Consider the following 20,711-nt stretch of genomic DNA (forward strand, 5'->3'; position numbering starts at 1 on the left):
TTCTTTTTAAATGTGAGTCCTGCCCTGACCGCTCCAAATGCAATCGACAAGTCATTCTTCACTTTGCCTCTGAAGCTCCCAACCCGCTGACCTGCTCTGTTTTGTTTTGAATCGCATCTGTCATCTTCTAACATGAGATAATTGACTTATTATGTTTGCTGTTTGCCTCTCTCCTTAGAATGTAACCTCTCAGAAGGCAGGAATCTTTGCTTCATTGACTGGGCTTCCCAGCATGCCTGGTGCAGGGAGCCCCAGATGTATCATTGTCGGATGAATGAATAAAGGCGCTAATAAGCCTGGCTGTGGCTGTGCTATCCAGGATGGGTCTAAAGCACCATCCGTTTCTACTCACCGCCCCCCACACCCTGAACATTGTTTTATGCAAAACGACAATTTTTATTTATAAAAAAGAACTCTTTTGTCTTTCCTTGTGAACTTCTCCAAAGTGGGTTAATGAGCTCAGTGTTCCATTTGATGTTGCTAAAAAGATGCCAGGTTCGTGTTCACAGGGCCATTTACTACTACATGGCCCAGTCACGGCGTTTTCTTTGCACGTACCTCAGTCAATACAAGAACTGTACCTTCTTCATTATAGGTTTGCATTACAGAAAGATCTCATAAACATTTATAGGAGGGCACGCATGCTGGGAACACATTTTTGATCTTTAAAATGTATCCATCACATTTCCAGGACCCATGACTGTGGGGTCTCTCCAGCCCCGACCCCCTCTCCTAGGGACACCCCAGGATGGAAGACACACTGTTTTCATAAGGCTCTTCCTTCTCCAAGAGAGGCTCTTAGCAAAGAAGTTTCCTCTCTGACATTTATTCTTTCAAAAGAGGTCAGCTGCCTTTAGACTTCTGGTTCCACACCCCTCCTGAGTGTGTCAGGAGGGAGAGAGGACTGTGCGCATAGGCAGGAAGCTCTGGGGACCGGTGTCCCTGGAAAGGGAGTCTCCCCCTTCCCCCCCGCCCCCCGAGCCCCACAGCAACGCTTCATTACATTTTCTCTTCACTTCTCAGCACCTATCAAAATTTCCAGTTTTCTGGCTATTATAATTATTACATAATTGTAATATACATATAGTTCTACCTACTTATACAGATACGTTACACATAACTGTAATAATTGCTATGACAATAACATTGTTTGCACCTGTGTTGCCTACGAGACCACAAACTCCATGGGGGCATGTCCAGTATTCAGCACCGGGCCTGGAATAGACGCGTCTCTTCATATTTTTGAATGAATTGATATTGGCTACAGTGAAAGAAGGCAGGAGAACAGTAACCGCCTGCTGTGGCGATGGTGCGACCAAAATCAGTTTGTGTGCCTTTCTGCGGGAGCCTCATCTGAGACTTCTGTCTCGCATCTGCAGTGAAAAAGAACCTTTGACTGAGAGTTTATAGTACTATCAGCTCTGTTAGGAATTTTGTTGATAGCGTGCTGCATTTCAATTCAGTTCCATTTAGATCCTACCGTATGCCAGCACTTTTCTGAGCTAGATAGCTTCTGACATGTGATCTGAAAACACAGTTTAATATACAGGTAAGTTCGTATTCTAATGGTGAGCTTATATTTCTAAGATGTGATTTTCGATGTCACATCTTTATTCTTGAAGTTAAGCTAGAAAAGTTAGATGGTCCACAGTCATAGTCTTAATTTTTATTTTTTTCAGTGGCCAAATTACAACTCTACTAGTAGAATAAATAGATAAGATCTGCTTATAGTTTTCAAGCAATAAAAGAGCATAGAGCTGATTTAATCCATATCCCTTATTTTACTAAAAATGATAAAGACGGTGATTTCCCAGCATCGCATCCGTTATTAGGATGACATAACTACAGCACAGGGTGCTGGTGGCTCTCAGTCCTTTGTCTTGGAAACTGGAATCCAGTTTAACTCTCTGAGATGCCTGTTTATGATGCATAAGACAGACATAAGCATTATTACCCTCATGGGGGTCACCATCTGCTAAGGGAGCTACAGATAAGAAAAATTTTCATAATTATAAGGAGGATTACAATGTGCTGTGACTTAGCACCTAACCAGAGAAATTGAACCTGGACCAGGGCCCGGGGAAGGCCTCTTGATGGTTTTATAGAACCTGAAAATGCATAAGAGGAAGTTTGGCGATAAGGGAAGGACATCTGAGGCACTCTGAGTCGTGCACACAGACTGAGTAGATGACGTGCGAGAGGAACTGCGGGAAGGCCGGAAGGGCACAGCGATCAAGGGGAAGAGAGCTTGAGATAAATGAGCTAGGTGCGGATCAGACGCTGGGCAGCTATACAGACAGTGGCAAGGCTTAGATGCATTCGGATTGCAAGATTGCTTAAGTGGAGCGGCTGTCCTTGGAAGTCATGTGAATCCTTTGAGCATCACTTTATTCTCAATGGCACAAAAGCAGAGTGCACACCAGTGCTCAGGCCGATTCCAACCCCAGTGCTCAGCAGAGCTGAGCAGAAGGTGGGATTCTGTCATCTTGTCATTCTGCCACGCCTTGTCTAACCAGCTCACCGACGTCAGGTTTGGATTGGGTTGCTGACAGTGTTTGGAATAATCCATCTTCTTCCACCCATGACCTGACAGGTACCCTATTCTGCCACCTTGTGTCGCTTTAAAGATCGAGGTCCTATATTGGTGTCCTGGGACACCGATTTCTCTGTCAGACTCTCAGTTGCTAGGAGTCTGTGAATTTGAGTCCTAGTAAGTGGCATTGGTTACACGAATTCATTTCTTTTAACTTACAATCAAAGTTTCAAAGGAATCATCTGCGTTTGCTCTCTGTGTTGCTTTGCTTTATTAAGAATGCGTGGATTTTAAAATAACAATTTAATTTCTAACAACTTATCATTTACTTCACTCATTCCAGTTGACATGATTTATTTTTCTTTGGATCTTGCTATGAACGATGGAGAAGGGAAATGTTTTGAGTTATCACTGTGTGTTCAACTGCTTTTTATTTCTTCTTTAATTTACAGTTTTCTCGTGTACTAAAGAATCGAGCCTGGCCCACCTTTAAACAAGCCAAATCTAAAATCTCCCCACTACACAGCAGTGATTTCTGTCCTACCAACTGCCATATCAATGTGATGGAAGTCTCTTATCCCAAAACATCGACCTCTCTGGGGAGTGCATTTGGTGTTCAGTTGGATAGTAGGAAGCACAATTCTCATGATAAAGAAAACAAATCTGAGCAAGGTACGTTGGTTCGTTAGCTTTTGAAACTATATCAGATCGCAAAAAGTAATTTAGCAATCAGAACTGTTCCCGCAGATTCCTGGTGCATAAGCAAGTCTGAACTTTTATAAGGAGCGTTTTTTTGTTTTTTTGTAGGGATTCCTCCCTATAATCATTTGGATAATTATGCATAAGTGTTTATAGAGGGAAAATGCAGTTATTACACATATGATAGGCACAGCTCATCCTCCTGTTCGTCTGAAATGGCCCTATAACTATGAAATACATTCAGGGAAGCAGCTGCAAGAGATGCATGAGGTCATTCTCTACCATCACAGGAGGGTGTGGGATTGAACTGTATTCCTAGCTTTTAATCACAATTCCCCATCAGCTTAAATTAAATTAAATTCAGCATTGGCTTGGCAGTTTATTTTCTGTAAGCCTGGACCTCTAAAATGAATTGTACTGGATTGTTACTATAAGTTAAAGGTAGTAAATATCACCGTGGCATGATTTTTTACCTCCTCAGGGAAACTGAGCCCTATGGTGTACATTCAGCACACGATTACGACCATGGCGGCCCCTTCGGGCCTGTCCCTGGGACAGCAGGATGGTCACGGTCTCCGGTATTTGTTAAAAGAAGAAGACTTAGAAACCCAAGATATCTATCAAAAACTGCTGTGCAAACTGCAGACTGCACTGAAAGAGGTGGAGATGTGTGTTTGTCAAATAGACGAGTAAGTATTTTAGTTACTATATTTTTAAACGTGCCTAATAAAATAGCTATAGAAAAATGAGACTTTTGAACATCCATCATTCTCTCTTTAGTTTTTGGAAAATAGGAGATTTTTGCAGACCATATAGATCCTCTTCATTCTATCACCTTAAAAGTGATAGAACATGGCAAATATCAATAGCTATTTATTTTAAGGAAGCATTTAGTACCAGGGAGAGGATGACAAAATTTTATTGTATAGAAAACACTAAATAAGTTGTATTGTGACAATATTAAATTGAAAGATATGGTCGAAAGGCTACTGTGTATAGGGATTTCCTTGTAGCTTTTACAGAGCAAAGCACGGTATTTAGTGTATAGGCACTCGATAGATATTTAGCAAAAATATAAAATATAACAAATCATTACCATACTTCTTAAATGAGTAAATCCAAAATTATGTATCCCTGAGACCAACAACCAATACTTTTTTTTCACTTCCGGTTGAATCAATGATCTACTAAGCAATACTCTAAATAGTTGTGGCAATAATTTGAAAGTTTTTACCAAGTGAGGCAGAGTTAATGGTAACTTTTCCAAAGAGATGAATGCTGATTCTTATGTAAGAATTCGGTGGTTGGCGAGTTGCCTGAACTCTGTCGGGTGATTTTCCTCATCATTGTGTGTGATTCTATTCCACATCTAGTCAAGGCAGCTGTGCATGGTCAAAACAGTGTGGGATTTGGGGCAGCGCAGTGTCTCATGTGAAAACTGGGTAAAAATAATAACAAATTACTAGTTCGTGGAGAAAAGTTATAAAAATTAAGGCGAAAAGTGATCAACATAGTGCATAACATTATGCTTGCTCATCATTCAAGGATCGAAATCGTTGAATATATCCGAAGTTGGTAGAATCTGAAAATGGTATAAACACCTCTAATCCTCTTTTAATTGTACCTCGGTTTGAGTTACAGATTTAGATTGCTATCGGATGTGTGTTGTGTAGTTCGCATACATAAACATCATCTCATACTTCCATGGATAATTCAGTGTTGACAAAGTAGTTTGAACTTATTCTAAGCCTTTGTTGCAATTAGACATTATACTAATAAAGTCTTAAATGATATGATCTCTTATTTTATACATCTTTGAAATTTAGAGATCAAAATCATCATAGTGGATGTATCAGATTTCTATAAGAGTATCTTTAAATATTTACTATTTTCTATGCTATTTTTCCTGATGTTTTAATGAGTCAATTTAGAATTAAAATTCTGTTTTCCTATGTCTCATACACTAGTTTTTAAAAATTCCTTATAATATTTGGTATATTATATTGTGACTGCCCCATTTACAGATGAATTAAACAGTTTGAGGTTGCTAAGAAGACAGAAGGCGATTTTTAAACAATTGTGTGATACTTTTGAATTGTCTTCGAATGACCATGTGCCTTGTGACAGAGAAATTTATATTTTAGGGCATTATATTTTGCTCTATTTAACAAATCAGTTATATGATATGCTCTATATGAGAAACAAGTTTTTGTTCTCCCCTGAGGTATTTAAGAAGTGAATAGTCTACAGTCATGCCACCCTGAACACACTCAATCCCATCTGATCTCGGAAGCTAAGCAGAGTCGGTCCTGGTTAGTACTTGGATGGGAGACCACCTAGAAAGACCAGGTGCTGTAGGCATTAAAAAAAAAAAGAATAGAGGAAGATTTATTATTAAGGCAATAAATAGTAGCATTAAATCATGTATCCTAGATATCAGAGGGTTTTAGGTGAACATCTAGACCAATCCCATACTTCCATTCAGGCCAACAGTTTTTACTCTTATGTGTTATGTCCTTTGTCAATGGCAGGACTATTGATGTGCCTGAGTGGACACAGCCTGGGAGACGAGGCTTCTGATACATTGACTACCTAGCACTGCCTGGCAGTTCTCCGAGTTTTGTCTCTATTAACTTTTTAACTTTTCCTTTTTAAAGTCAGCTAATGTAGATGTATTTTTCAAGAAAACGGTTAGAGTCAAGGGGCTTCCTTTCCTTGGTTTAAAATGGTTTATATTTAAAACACCAGTTGCAGAAATAAGTTAAGCTACTTTTATTAACCAAAACTACTAAAAATGATTACCTATTTTTACTTAAGATTTCCCCACTCTGTTCTTCTAAAGGCCTTTACCCAACTGTGTATATTTATGAGGAAAGTGAAATGAGCAAATGACTTGAGAGACTTCCTTGGTCATCTCTGTGCGTGCCATATAATTTAATTCTAAATATAAATAGGTTCCAGATAATTCAACGTGCAGTGTAATTACTTTAAGACAGTACACTTGTCCAACAGCCTGGATTCCCTGTTGCTTTTAGAGATGCTGCAGTGCAGTCGAGCTTGACAAATTATTTGAAAAGCTAGTTACCAAACAATTTTCCCACCATGTAGTAATTATTCTTGGTCAGGCATAGATGTCTCTGTGGAGTGGAGAAGCAGATCTCAGGGGCTTTGCCAAGTTTTGAGAGAAATTGCATCACGACATCCCATTGCTAGCCTTTCTAGAAGTCATTCGTTCCTGTAAAAGATCCTGATGTTGAACTTGTTTTTCCATAAAGTCTGGTTACCCTGTCACTCGGGGACACTTCTCCTAGAAATAAAATTGTATTTAACACATAGGCATTCCACTAAATCTTCCCACTTCGTTCAGATCCAAAGATGGAACTTGAGATGAATTTTCTGTCCAGCAACATGAATTAAGGTGATATCACAAATTTAATCAGTGCTTTGTGATTCTCGTTTCATCTGGGGATGCTAAATACTTTTGCCTTTTGATGGTTTATTTTCCAGTTAATGGCACTGAAGTACTAGACACAAGTAAAAGGAAAAATAATTTGTGAATAGTCCAAAACCTTCCACGGGATTTTAAAGTACAGGGTTTGTGTATTTTCACAGGGATAAAATGTGTAAAGAGCCGGGGGGGCTATTGGAGATAGGACATTTGAGAACAGACTTCGTTTGGCAGGTGCCATATGCCTGAGGATTGAGGCGCGAACAAACTGCTGGTGGGACATTTAGCAGGCTGGGGGTTACAGACAGGAACAATAGGGCTGGTGATGGAATTATCTTTGAGGTTCCCCAAGCATTTTTCCGGTAAATGTATTAAAGAGAACACAGCTTAATACAAACTAACATGTATTATAGATGTGTATGCACCAGACACAATGAGATCATTACGTGCTCCGTCTCTGTGATGTGGTTTATGAACCACTGGGATGTATCACCGATGCCTCAAACCTAAATTTGTTTCCAAAACTGAATTCTAGATTTTATCGTACTCTACTCTAGTTCAACCCCTCCACCGTGAGGGGCTTCCCTTTCTCAGTAAAGTATTTCCCGTCTCTTCCGTTCATGAAGCCGGAATCCAGGTACCATCTCTGATTCTTCTCTTCCCATCCCCTTTACCTTCAGTACCGCATCGAGCTCTGTCAGTTTCATACCTCACAATGTATCTACCCTTAGACTGAGTCACCATCGTCCCCTCACGAGTGCCTGCTGTAGGGGTTTTCAGCTCTGCCTCTCTCTGATACATTCTACATTCAGCAGGTGCAGAGAGGCCTGTAAAGGTAAATCATGCTGGTCCCCTGCTTAAACCCACTTAATGGCATTACAATGCAATTAAAATATTACCGAGCACATTATCGTGGCCTGCTCGACCTTGCGCAGCTTCTCTTGCCCCCGCTTCCTAAACTCGTCTCCTTGAGCTCCTGCTGCGCTGGCCTCTTTCCGTTCTGGCACTTGACAGACCTGCTCAGCCCTGCCCCTGAGCTCCGCGTGGCTGGCCTTCCAGGCACGCAGGTGTCAGGCTAACGGCAGGTGTGTAGAGAGGCTGTGCCTAGTTCCCTGGGATAGAGTACATACTTCTGTGTCCCAGCCACTCACGTCCTGTTTTCCTAGACATCTTCTACTTTCTGTACCTGCTTTTTACCCCCTTCATTGTTAGGTAATAAAAAAAGCCTCTCAACAAGGCTTCCCCATGCCTGTCAGAGTCACAAGGTCTCTGCTCTATACTGACCTCACTCAAGTCCAAGCTAATGGCGCCCTCGTCAGCTGGAATGTCTCGAATTGTCACTGAACGGGGCTGAGAACGAGAACACTGGCAGAAAGTCTTTCACCTAGAAGGGACGCATGTCACGTCCACTGACTTCTAATTTAAAAGATACATAGAGCTCAGAAGACTCCTTGCAGAATGAGAACTCCTGTATCTTTTCTCTTTGGTATTCAGAGATCGCCTGTCTATGCATGTGTGGCGCTTGGGTAATTGGAGTTAATCTAATGTTTTAGTCTTTTGGGTGAAGGGAGTGAATACACACAAAGTCTGTCTTACATGATGTAAAAGTTTCCTTCCAAATAGAAAAACTGCATTTAAAGTAATTCCTAGCCTCACAGGGCCTTGAGCAATGTAACACAGTTTCTTGATTTTCATTGGTGTCTAAAAAACTATATATAGAGAGAGAGAATGTTATTCCCACGTCATCTTACACCACAGACCTTACCTGACTACGCTGTTTGAAGCTGCAGCTCTGGCTTCCTACCCTTCTTTATTTTTCTTCTTAACATTTGTCACTACCTGATACCCTATACAGTTTACTCGTTTGTTGTTTGTTTCCTCCCAGGAGAATTTACTCTGCAAGAGGGCAGGGGCTTTTTGTTTTATAAGCTGCTACTTGCATAGCACCAAGAACAATGCATAGTACAATAAATGTGTCTAATCAGTTAGTTAGTGAAATTACTTAACGAATATTGACTCAGTGCACAGCATTGGGTTTGATGTTATGGGATATGTTTTAAGAGGTATGAAGCATTTTCATGGCCTTGAAATAGCAAAGCAAATGACGCCGCTGTGGAAAAACGAGTGTGGAGATTTGTGCATGTGCTTGTCGAGGACAGGCCGTCATCGCTATTTGGTAGATGAGACGACGGTGGCCGGCTGGAGGAGGCATGCATGGGCCCGTTTTCCACATGTGGTTTAATTTATTTTGCAAGTTTTAGAGCACGTTGCTTGATAGGAAAGACTATTCCTTTTTTTTTTTTTTTTGGGCGTAATTTTGAGTTAGTTCTAACAGAAACCTTTGACAGCCAAACATTCAAGGCTAGAAATGGTGGAATCAGTGCTACTCAAAGTTCAGAGTCGAGGTTTAAAGCAATTCGGCCTCTGAAGGTGGAGTTTTCGCCTTGAGCCGAGTTGGAAGAACTCTTCACGTGGGCGGATTTGTGACGTGTCATCCTGACTGGATTGCGGAAGAGGTGGGAGGACCCCCTGCTAGGTTCCTGTCTTCACCTTGCGTGTGACTCTGTTTAGTGTCTTATGCTCACGGCAGCCAGGACTTCTGTCGGTCTGAGCAGTGAGAAAGGATTGCCAGTACAATATTCTCCTCGTCGAATAGAGAAAACCTGGGAGACCCCAGGTTTTGGGGGGGTGCTCGATGGATAGATGGGTTTTTAATATCTGAGGCTTAGCTACTGAGGATATTTGAGCACATTTAGTGTTTGTTTTAATATTTGAGTAGCACTTTAAAGGTTCCCCAGTATTTTCGTATGATGGTGACAGTGGCAAGAACGGCTAAGGGAGGGAGGTGACACCCACTGAGTACCGAGGATGCGTTGTTCTCATTCTCACAGCAGTCCTGGGAGTTAGTTATTTTTATTATTCTCATTTTTTAGATGCCAAAGAGAAATGTCATAGCTTTGCTTCGATAACAAAACTAATAATTTGGAGAAGCAGGATTCGAACACAGCTTTCTGGTCTAAATTATGTGCTATTTCTCTTATTCTGGGAGGAAAAATTGACCTTTGTTTGACAGGCTTTTTATACAGTAGGGTATTTATTTCAAATGAAACATAGACACACTCTAGACATATTTGTAAGTCTATCATATCTACAAGTAAGACAGTTATCTGTAGCAGCCAGTTTGCAAACAATGTGCATTTATTCTTTTTTTCTTTTTTTAAATATCTCAATGCAGCCTTCTGTCTTCGATAACATACTCTCCTAAATTAGAGCGTAAAGCATCAGAGAGCCTAGTGCCACTCGACAGCGACAATGAGAAGGGGGAGAGAAACAGCAAACGCGTCTGTTTTAACGTGGCAGGAGACGAGCAGGAAGATTCAGGTCATGACACCATCAGCAACAGAGACTCTTACAGGTAATTCATTAATTCCTTAAGCCGATTTCATCAACAAAGTCAAATGTGATTCTGTATTTAACACAATGGTCTTGAAAAAATTTTGCTATTGTTGTTTTCGTTTTTTTACTCTCACAAAATAACCTCTGGCTCTTAGCAATGCCAGACAGAGTGTAGTGAGACAACATAAGCTTTCGAATGTTTCCCTGTTATCATCTGAGTAATTTGGAAAGAGCATTTTTTTTCTCTAGTGGTGTGGACCTAATTTGGGAAACCTCTTGTTCTGTCATGGATTGTGTAACATGTGTAGCAAATAAGCAAAACGTGCCTCCATTGACATTTTTCAAATATCTGGTTCCGATTACTGGAGAGTGGGGTAGGAGAGAGCCGTTCTTTTCATCTTGTTTCTCCTCTTTCTTCTTCTGCTCCAAGCCAGTTGGACTAATCCCGCTCGCTCACCTCCACACCTAGCCTTGTGTATTTCTCTTCTCTTGCGTGCCTTCTCTGTAATTTTGGTGGGGCAGCTGTAACGAAGTACCACGAACTGAGTGGCTTAAATGACAGTAATGTATTTATTTATTAGCCACAGTTCTAGTGCTACCAGTCCGAAACTGAGGTATCAGCACGGTTGGTCCTTTCTGAGGGCGGTGAGGGAAGAATCTGACATAGGCTCCTCTCCTTGGCTGGTAGATGGCCATCTTGTCTCTATGTCTCTTCACATCATCTTCCCTCTAAGCCACCCATGACTCTGGGTCCAAATTTTCTCTTCTTCTAAAGACACCAGCCACACTGGATTAAGGCCCACCTTAACGACCTCATTTTAACTTGATTACCTTGGCAAAGACCCCCACTCCAAATAAGATCACATTCTGGCATCCTGGGTGTTAGACTTCAACGTATGAATTTCAGGGGGACACAGTTCAACCCATCGCACCATACAACATCCAAGCTCTGTTGTCATCTTCTTACCAGACTCTCAAATGATGCCTTTTTCAGTTAACTTCCTTAGTTCAAAGTGTGTTATCTCCTTTGAATCCTTGTATTACCTGAAACCTCACTGAGAACCGTTGTGACCTTCTATCTATGCTGTGTGTTCGCCTTCAGCATCTCCCGTTTTATTTCCATTAATTGAAGACAACTCTCTTATTCACTCTTATGTATTGCACAGTGTTCTACAATGAAAATATATTAAGTAATTATTGTTCACAGTTGTTCCCATCAGAGACGTTTAGTATAAACTAATAGCTAACATTAAAAACAAATTTTTACCAGACACGTGGGGGAACAGGATGATCTCACATAATTCCCACCACGGTCCCGAGTGGCAGTAACTCCATTTGACAGAGAAGGCCCACAAGATTACCTAATTTACCTGTGAAACCAGGTGGTCTGGCTCACAGTTTGGCTCTTAGCCACTCTGCTATTCCAATTTCTAAGTGAAAAGGATTTTAATGAATACATAAGAGTTAATTATTCCTAGAGATTTAATACTATATCACATAGATTAACCACTTTTACCATTTCATTTTTAATAGGACCCTGTGGTTTCTCTCCAGTGGGAAATTACATGTCTAAAAATACTTTCTTACCTCAAAGTCTAGTTATCAAGTAATTAAAATTACCCTGACCATCTTTCTGTAGGCAAAAATAGAAAGTTTACATGTAAGTTTGAAGTTTAATAAGTCATTTTTACTTATTGCGAGAGGAAAAAAATATTTCCTCTCCTGTATTATTTCTGTGTCATATCCATATTCACACACAGCCATTTTAAACCTTCTTTCCTTCGACGTTCACCATTACCGATCTTTTACATCCTGTCCTGAGCTCTGAGGTGGGGAGAAGTTGCCATCAATAATTCATGATTTAAGCTACCGGAAAGAGTTGAAAGGCAGAGATCGTGACACAGCACATAATTTGTCTCTATTAACAAATTAACTACAGGCATATACCACTGAATAGATTATATGGAATTTTTAGTTTGGTTTAACTCCTAGTTTCATCACTATACATGTAAAATTTTTTGATAACTAGACGTTTTTAAAAAATCATTTAGGATAAGATTATATGACATAAAACGTTTGAGATGTGATTGAATTGGAAATACATATATTTTTAAAAGGATGACAAATCGTCGGACAAGTTTACCTTTCTCCTATTTTCTATAAAACGTTACTAAACGTAACTGTGGCACAATAAGTTTGTCTCATAAGAAGTCCCAGGGAGACGCTGGCGAGTGCGCGGCCGGCGTAACATGTACCTCTTTGCAGCGACTGCAACAGCAACAGAAATTCTGTCGCCTCCTTCACCAGCATTTGCAGCAGCCAGTGCAGCTCGTATTTTCACAGCGATGACATGGACTCAGGTGCGTTTGGTGAGGCGTCTGTACCTTTACCCGCTGGTCCTACTGGAGACACTTTTACGGGATTGATGTGTTGGGTCTCATGCGTGTTTACTTTTTGTCAGCCATTCTTGGTGGCTTTACAGACCGCACTTCAGTCTTACGGGCTTGATAAAGTCAATTGCCCGATCTCATTATACACAGAGTGAATTAAGAGAGATGAAAGAAACAAACTGATTTTTTTAATTACCTTAATTTATAGTTTATGAACTTTCTATGATACTGTGAAGGATGATAGGTCCACAGGAGGCAAGTTTTACCAAAACATGGTAGCTTGGTTGGGTGAGAGGTAGAAGGGCTTTGAAACCAAGGACTTTTAAGACAGTATATAAATCTGGAATAGCCTTTAAGTGGGTGACAGGGAGAAGATGGGTAGGGGTTGGATAGGGGTGGGAGGTAGGAGTGGTTATTGAGAAAAACACTGACTGATATAAATATCTTATAAATATCTTGTTTTGTGTGAGTTACGAACACTTTTCATCTAGTTTGGATGAATCTTAATTTTTACATCTTTAGTTTATATCAACTGTCCAACCATTAGAAAAATGTACCATTTGAAAGAATTATTAACATGGGGTACCCCAGTATTCTTTCTGTGAAGCAGTCCACTTTCATGTCAGGGTCCTGGTTCAATAATCTGATATCCTAATAGCTGTTAAATCTTTTGGAATTCATTTTCTAAATGTGAGAACTACTGTATGGAATAAAAGCTGTGTTTAAATATTTTTTTTATTTGATTTCTATTAAAATATTTTATAATGTTAAAGATAAGAGTAAAAATTTTTTTTTTTTTTTTGATATCTAGGTGATGAACTTCCCCTAAGTGTTCGCATTTCTCATGAAAAACAGGATAAGCTACATAGTTGCTTGGAGCATCTTTTCAGCCAGGTATGATTGGGACGGCTATGGACATTTTTTCTGTAGACTAAACTGTTAGAAATCCCTTTTTCAGATGTGGAATTTGTCCCACCACCCGCTTCACCTCGGTCTCCACAATTAAAGATGGGGATAAAGATTCCTGCAGCCAACTAACCCAAAGGATTGTCGTGAATGTCCAATGTTTTACAGTCCTTGGAAAATCATAAAGAGTTGCACAGACAGGAGTTATTCTTTTTATTGTTTGTTTCTTTGTGGGTTTTCAGAATCCCTCATGACATTTCTTGCTCAACTTTATTCCTAATTTCAAAAAGCACAAGATTGTCTTGGAGCGCATGTTGGTGTTTTATAATCTTAACAAATTTATATCCATGACCAAAATTTTTCATATCAAAGCTTTTACTAGCCTAAACGGGATTTTGAATAATTTTTAGGGTTTTTAAAAAAATAACTAGAACTTTTACTCCTTTTGTGAAATAACATTTTGTATGAATACATGTAGGATGATAAGAAATGCCATTGCAAAAGTTCTCAGGTGAGTTCATTCCAATATTTTATTTAAAGGTGGATTTCATAAGAATAACCAAATTTCAAAAGTAATTGTGGCTTTAAGAAAGTGTTTTTTGCAAGATTTACTCTCCAAAGTGTCTATTATATATTCTGTAACTCTCAGAAACCTCTCTATTTTGACAGGTGGATGCAATTACCAATCTCCTAAAAGGACAAGCTGTCGTGAGGGCCTTTGAGCAAACCAAGTACCTCACCCCAGGTCGAGGGTTACACGGTGAGGCTTAGAAAATAATTATTAGGAGCAATCGGGAAGCAAAAGCGGGAGACAGAGTGGCCATGAAGCCAAAGCACATATGAGAAGAGAAGTTCTGGTTGCTCGTGTTTCATAATTCACTTAATACTACTTTTATTTTCTATAAGTTGGAGAATATACATAAAAACATCAATGTAGGACCTTTCAGGATTCTTGGTAGATTAACATGTTTAATGCCTATAGGGGCCAGACTGAAGGGAAACGAGGTAATTGAAGAAATGTTAAGTGTTGCCTTGCTTTGGCTGAAACCCATGTACTTGGTTGTTATCCCAGTGGAGGGAGTCGGGGTTCGGGAATTGGGGTGGGGGGGCAACAGAGCAGCCAAACAGCACACCGTCTAGAGCTGCCACTTTCTGACTTCTAGTTTGAGATGTTGAAAGTATAGTTTTCACCTAAACTTGCTCCTTTGTTTAGACAGTTGTAAAAAAATAATATGAAGGTTTGACTTTTTAGATTTAACACACTTTATCCTTTGATATATCTAAAGAAGCTACTGATATGACAATAATTTAGGACAATGGCAGTAAAAAATGAGGATTCTCCAGCTTACAGGTTTGCTGTTTGGTAATAAATGGTTGAGAATTAAGGGCGATTTTTTTTGTGTGTTTGTTTAGAATTCCAGCAGGAAATGGAGCCAAAGCTGAGTTGTCCCAAAAGGTTAAGACTTCACATCAAGCAAGATCCTTGGAATCTTCCCAGCAGCGTCCGGAGTCTTGCTCAGAACATCAGAAAATTTGTCGAAGGTCAGGATGAAAAACAAAGAACACCGCATTACATCAGGGATAATAAAAACCCATTAAAACCAAGAACTCAGTAATGCCCTGATTGCTTTTTGCGGTATTTTATGTTATGAGGAAAACAGAAAGGCTGTAAAGGATGAAGGAAGAAGATAGAAAGAAGTAATAAGGTCGCAGAACTTTGTAGAATATTCTCAATAAATTAAAGAAAGGCTCATACTTTGGAGAATATTCTCAATAAATTCAAGAAAGGCTCATACTTATGAAGACAAATGGAACATGGAGAGAGTTTCATATTTTATAATATTACACAATATCAGAAACATTTCTAAAAGGTTCACAAAAGGCTTGAAGCTAACTTTTATGAAAGAGTCTAAAAAACTCATAGTGAATCTGAGAATCAGAATAATTACATACTTGGCATCATTTGTTTTTAAGTTGCTTCTTCAAAAGTGCTCATCTAAGTTGACAGTTATTAACTACCATGACGTCATTGTCTCTACACCCTATAATTGGTACAACCTGTAATTGGAGATGTAGAACATTAAGATAACTCCAGTAAGTCTGATCGCACGTTGTTTAGGGTCAGAGTTATTAACTAGAAAATTCTGAGAGTTTCCAAAATGATTATGGTGAAAAAGAGGAAATGAGAATTTTATTTAATTTTTCAAAATGTCTAATTCAGTGATTTTCTACCCAATATGAGGCCATTGGTTGGCAATATCTAAAGGACATTTTGGTTGTCATAGTTGTGGGTATGCTACTGGCATCTAGTGTGTGGAGTCCAGGATGCTCCTCAACTTTCTGTAGTGTACAGGACAGTTCCTCACGACCAAGAATTGTATGGCCCGGAATGTCAGTAGCACTAAGGTTGAGAAACCTGTACAATGAGTATTATGCCTGTCTTTAAATTTTTATCCCATACTTATTTGTATGTCAGTTGGATGTGGTAAATAGTATTCAGCAAAATTACCGCATACCTCTAGTCACTACCATTATTTTAGGGTAAATTAGAAAGAGTTATATACTGTTAAAAGACAAAATTCGACTGAGTAAATTTGAAGACCTAATTGGCTTTATTAAGTGATTCATGAATGAGGCAACATCCCATCCAGCAACTAAAAGGGGCTTTGAGGGGTCATGCAAATGGAAGGGTTTTATGGGAAGAAGGGTGGGCAAGGGAGCCATTGACAAAGGAGAAGAAACGGTTATATTTAGACCAGGGTGTCTTCTTCTGGCGGAAAGGGAACTGCAAGGGTTTTTATCATGCAGGTTGCCTCATCTTTCTGTGGGGGATGGAGAAGGGCCCACCTGACAGATGACCTTACTGGCGCATGACCAGAAAATTCGACTAGTTGATTAAGGGTGTATTTCTTTGGGCCTTGTTTCTTCATAAATGACAGAGATGGTTTAAATCTCTGTGGTTAATGAATCTTTTGCCTAGAAATATACTGAAATATAACAGCTTAGGTATTGTTTAGAGATCAATAGAGAAGTTTTTATAGTTAAGAAAAACTCCAAATAAATCACAGCAATTCTATTGTATGATGAAATCTTTTGTTCTTGACAGCTGGATTTCTTGGCTGGATTTTTATTTTATAGCTAAATATAATGGTTACTTGTGACACATTATAACATCATATATAAAACTCCCCCAAATAAAGAATATCAAAAATGATAATTATATTTTTAAAAGCTGTTAGACTTAAGAAATTTAGGCATATACTTTACTGAGTAAAGGGTATATTTCCTCTGAATAGATGCCCGTATCATAACACTTCTAAGAATTAAGATTCGTGAATCTAAGTGCAGTTGTTCTCATCATGAGTTGTCCTTTTTACACTATACTTATTTTAGAGTAAATGCAATATCGATTATGTACAGAGAATTGCTTAAGCCTTTTTTTGTTTTGTTTTCTTGAAGAGCTTTACCTTTAAGATATAAACTTCTTCTAATGCAGGATAAAAAAGCTTAGTTTTTAAAAAGGTGTTTATTTTAAGAATCTTGCATTTTCACCTTAAGTTCTGCTTTTACACCCTTAGTATTTCATATCAAAATAAGCAGTAATAGGAGTGGCAGCTGTGTATGTATGTTGATTGATTGATAGATACTGAATATGGACCAATGATGGTCACAGGAGCCCAAGAGCTAACTGATTGACTGCTGTCCATGTGCTGAGAATTCAACAGTCAATGGGATGGGGTGAGCTCTTTGCAGAATTTAAGTAGCCTCCCTGGTTGTGGATTTCAGAGAGATGCAATTAACTCTTTGGATAAGAGCTATGATTGTCACCATGATTAGTGAGTCCTTAAAAAAAGGTTAATCGGTGGTTCAGTTCAATGGACTATCTGAGGAAGAGGCAAACTGCCAACCCCTGGTAATGGGCGTGGTGTCTGGTCTACTGCATGGGACGCACGCAGCAGCGTTGGGATCCTTGTAATCAGCTGGTTGCTATGTGGAGATACCTCTGAAGACAACTTGCTAGTTCAGCATGAAGTTACTCAATTCGACCTAATGTAATTTTTATTTCATTTCTCAAATTGTCTTTATGTTGGGAATGATCTAATGGAAGGTCAGGTCTTGCCTGGAAATTAACATAATGCCATCTTGCCAGAATCTCAGTGTTTCCGTTTGTAGCTGGGATGACCCCATTCTGATGTCCCCGTAGAAGGGGAAAAATATATCTTTTTCCGTCTACTCTCCTGGATTTTCTGGCTGGGGCCCTGTGAATTAGACTGACAAAAGGCAAATTCACAAGAGGAGAGCATATACGTTCATTTATTGTAAGTCTTACATGAGGCAAGAGCCTTTATTAAGGAATGAAGACCTAAAGAAATGGTTAGCCCTGAGAGGTTTTATACGGGTTTGAGGAAGAGTGGAAAGTTGTGGGAACTGAGGGCAGTAAACAGAGAAACCCAGCATGGTCTGTTCCTCTGGGCATCTTTGGAGACAAGGGTGCTCCCTACCCCCGGTGTGGGGAGGGCGCCTCTCACAGGAGGGTCTACGACCTGCTTCAGGAAAGAAGAGGAAAGTCAGAGAGTCCTTCCTGTATCTGCCATTTCTCAGATTCCTTCTGCTTAAAATATTCAATATGCGAAGTGCCATATTTTGGGGTAGCATGTCCTGAACTCTGTCATTCCCTTATTTCTGATTTCAAAATCTTATCAATATATGCCAAATAGGATATCAAAAATAATTCTATGATCTTTCCATAGGAAGGACTGTTACACTGCCATTTATAAATTATATCACTGTGTGCCGTTCATTCATAGCCTGCTAAGGAAGAAGACAGCGAAAATAAAAATAGTGGGCTAAATGGGGCGGGGGGCAGATTAATTATGTGGCGTCATTGAAGATCACGCCTGTCTCCTGCTTAATCTCTAAGCTAAATTATGGTCTCATATTATCAGCTAACTGAAGGTATTTTTACTTGATTAGCACCCTGTCATATTGTGATTTATAATAAGAAATATATATTACTTTTGTCCCCTTTACTGGCACAGAGCTCCCTTGGAATGTTCTGTGCAGAGAGCTACAGAGGTGCCTTTTGTTATGTTAATGAAGCGATGTTTGGAAAGCCCCAAGGGTGGGGGCTGGAATGCACGGGTGAGGACAAGGGGGACACGACCATGTGATCAGAGGACTGGAATTCACAGTCCCACCCCTGATCTCCTGGGAGGGGAGAGGGGCCAGAGATTCAGTTCGAGCACCAGTGTCCAGTGATTTAATCAATCATGCCTCTGAAATGAAACCTCCATAAAATCCCATAAGGAAGCGCGCTGAGAGCTTCCGGACTGGTGAATACTTGCAGGTGCTGGGAGAGTGGCATCTTCAGTGACTCCTGAGAGTGTTTCATTTTCCAGTCTCACTTGTAAAATTTAATGCCCTCTTAAGAATTTCCTGCATTTCTTTTAGGTTAATTTTGTTGCTCTGAGTATTGTGAGCCTGTATAGAATAGGATGCAACCTAACCTTTGTTATTTCTCGTAACCTTGGGCACGTAAAGGAACCCTGTAAGTTTTTGTGTTTCCCTAGTGCAAGTAAACCATCTGCCAGTTGGAAGTAAACAGACACATAGCTCATTGGACATGTAGCAATGAGTATGAATTTAATACACATCATTTACGAAATGTTTGTGATTGTCCCTGTTTGGAGATGGGGTGGGAAGATGAGTATTTGGAAATACGTGGTATTTTTTTTGTTCTTTAGGGCAGTATTTTTGACTAATAGATAGGAAAGGAAGACTATATATATTCTATATAATCTATATACTTAATCTATATAATTATCTATAACCTGTAATTCTAATATAGAATGCATAATATAACATATTTTAATATATATACTTGTATGTAAAGATTACATATGTATATATAATATTTAAAAGTTTAAATAACTAAGAAAATACTGTTTGACAGTTTATTGACCAAAACTATGATAGCTATAGAAGTTAAGAAAATAACAAGCAAGCTGTAGCAGCTGAGGATAACCTGCAAAGGTAGCGGGATTTGAATGGTGTTTCATAGGCTCATATAATTCAGATTTGGGAGAGATTTTAGGGTCTGGAGTAATTGATAGAATTTACATAGGCAGATAGAAAAGGATAGCATTTCAAGTGAATGGGATTTTATTATCTCACGTAATGAGATTGTGCTAATTCTAACTAAACAGTTCAAATGCGATGTTAGGGGCAGAAAAACACTGAATAATTTACTATTTTTTTTTCTCTGCAGAGGTAAAGTGTAGGATACTCCTGGCACTTCTTGAATATTCAGGTAATATTTTCATTATTTTTACTATTTAAAATTAATGTGGCCCGTGACCTTAGAAGTCTCTTGATATGAAGACAATGCCTTTGACAAAATAGACAGACATATGATTCCTACCTTCTCTGATATGACGGCAATACCTTCGACAAAATAGACAGACATATGATTCCTACCTTCTCTGAAGCTTTGCAAAGATAAAAAAAAATACTTAGTTTTAATAAAAACACGAAAACGTGCACTCATATTCAATTACAAGTAGAAACATGAAAACATATACAAATGTATATTTATATAGAATATAATTTTATAAACAGAAAGGAAGCAGGTTTTGGTAAAGTCAATTGTGCAGATGTGATTTTTTGTGAAGCCGTCTGACTTTTGTATATGGACAGGATGTAGGCGGGCTCAGATTCAAGGAGTGGGAAATGGACTATACTTTTGATGGGAGGACTTTCGATCTCAAAATTACACTGCAAGTGCATGGACACAGAGAGGGGAGGAATTTGTGACCACTTTTACGATCTATCATACTTGGAAAATTTAAATGACGAATGAATGAATGAACCAAGTTAACCAAGAGGGCATTTTTGTTTGTTGGTTGGTTCCTAAGTTTTCTTCTTCTTCTTTTTTTTAGTTTTACTAATAACTACAGAGTTGATGGACTTCATTTTTGTGGGTTTCATCAGGTCCTCACAACCACTCTGTGAGAATGTAATTATTTTCTTATAGTGTAAAGGGTGAAGAAATTAACATTCAGGAAAATTAATAATAACTAGTAAAATGGAGTTCATTCAACACATATTTTTGAGCTTCCGGAAGATTAGGCATATAAGTGTCTTAATCAACAGTAGATGGCAGATTTGAAATTAAAACTTAGTCATGCCAATTCCAGAAGGGGTCCTCAAGTGCATTGCTTTATTCATTAACGTTCAAGTGGCTGTTCTTGTAGATCCTTATTTTGATTTCTTTTTCTTTATTCCTGTTATAATTCTCTTTTTTCCTACTTTATTCACTCACTCTGAGTTCCTTCTTGTG

At 39.1% G+C, this 20,711-nt stretch overlaps 1 protein-coding gene and 1 pseudogene across 2 annotated transcripts in view; both read left to right on the forward strand.

Annotated features, from left to right (window-relative positions):
• PREX2 (phosphatidylinositol-3,4,5-trisphosphate dependent Rac exchange factor 2) overlaps positions 1-20,711 on the forward strand; it is a 225,650-nt gene that overhangs the window by 128,298 nt on the left and 76,641 nt on the right. For both annotated transcript variants that reach the window (XM_039841811.1, XM_039841812.1), the window contains 8 exons: positions 2,986-3,205; positions 3,714-3,921; positions 9,916-10,095; positions 12,342-12,436; positions 13,278-13,360; positions 14,042-14,132; positions 14,786-14,914; positions 19,641-19,682. In XM_039841811.1, coding sequence (XP_039697745.1) covers positions 2,986-3,205; positions 3,714-3,921; positions 9,916-10,095; positions 12,342-12,436; positions 13,278-13,360; positions 14,042-14,132; positions 14,786-14,914; positions 19,641-19,682 — 1,048 coding nt within the window. The remainder of the gene's footprint in view (positions 1-2,985; positions 3,206-3,713; positions 3,922-9,915; positions 10,096-12,341; positions 12,437-13,277; positions 13,361-14,041; positions 14,133-14,785; positions 14,915-19,640; positions 19,683-20,711) is intronic.
• Positions 5,475-5,593, forward strand: LOC120585647 (uncharacterized; annotated as a pseudogene).

This window comes from Pteropus medius, unplaced genomic scaffold (genome assembly GCF_902729225.1).
Source record: "Pteropus medius unplaced genomic scaffold, Ma_sr-lr_union100, whole genome shotgun sequence".
Classification (NCBI taxonomy): domain Eukaryota; kingdom Metazoa; phylum Chordata; class Mammalia; order Chiroptera; family Pteropodidae; genus Pteropus; species Pteropus medius.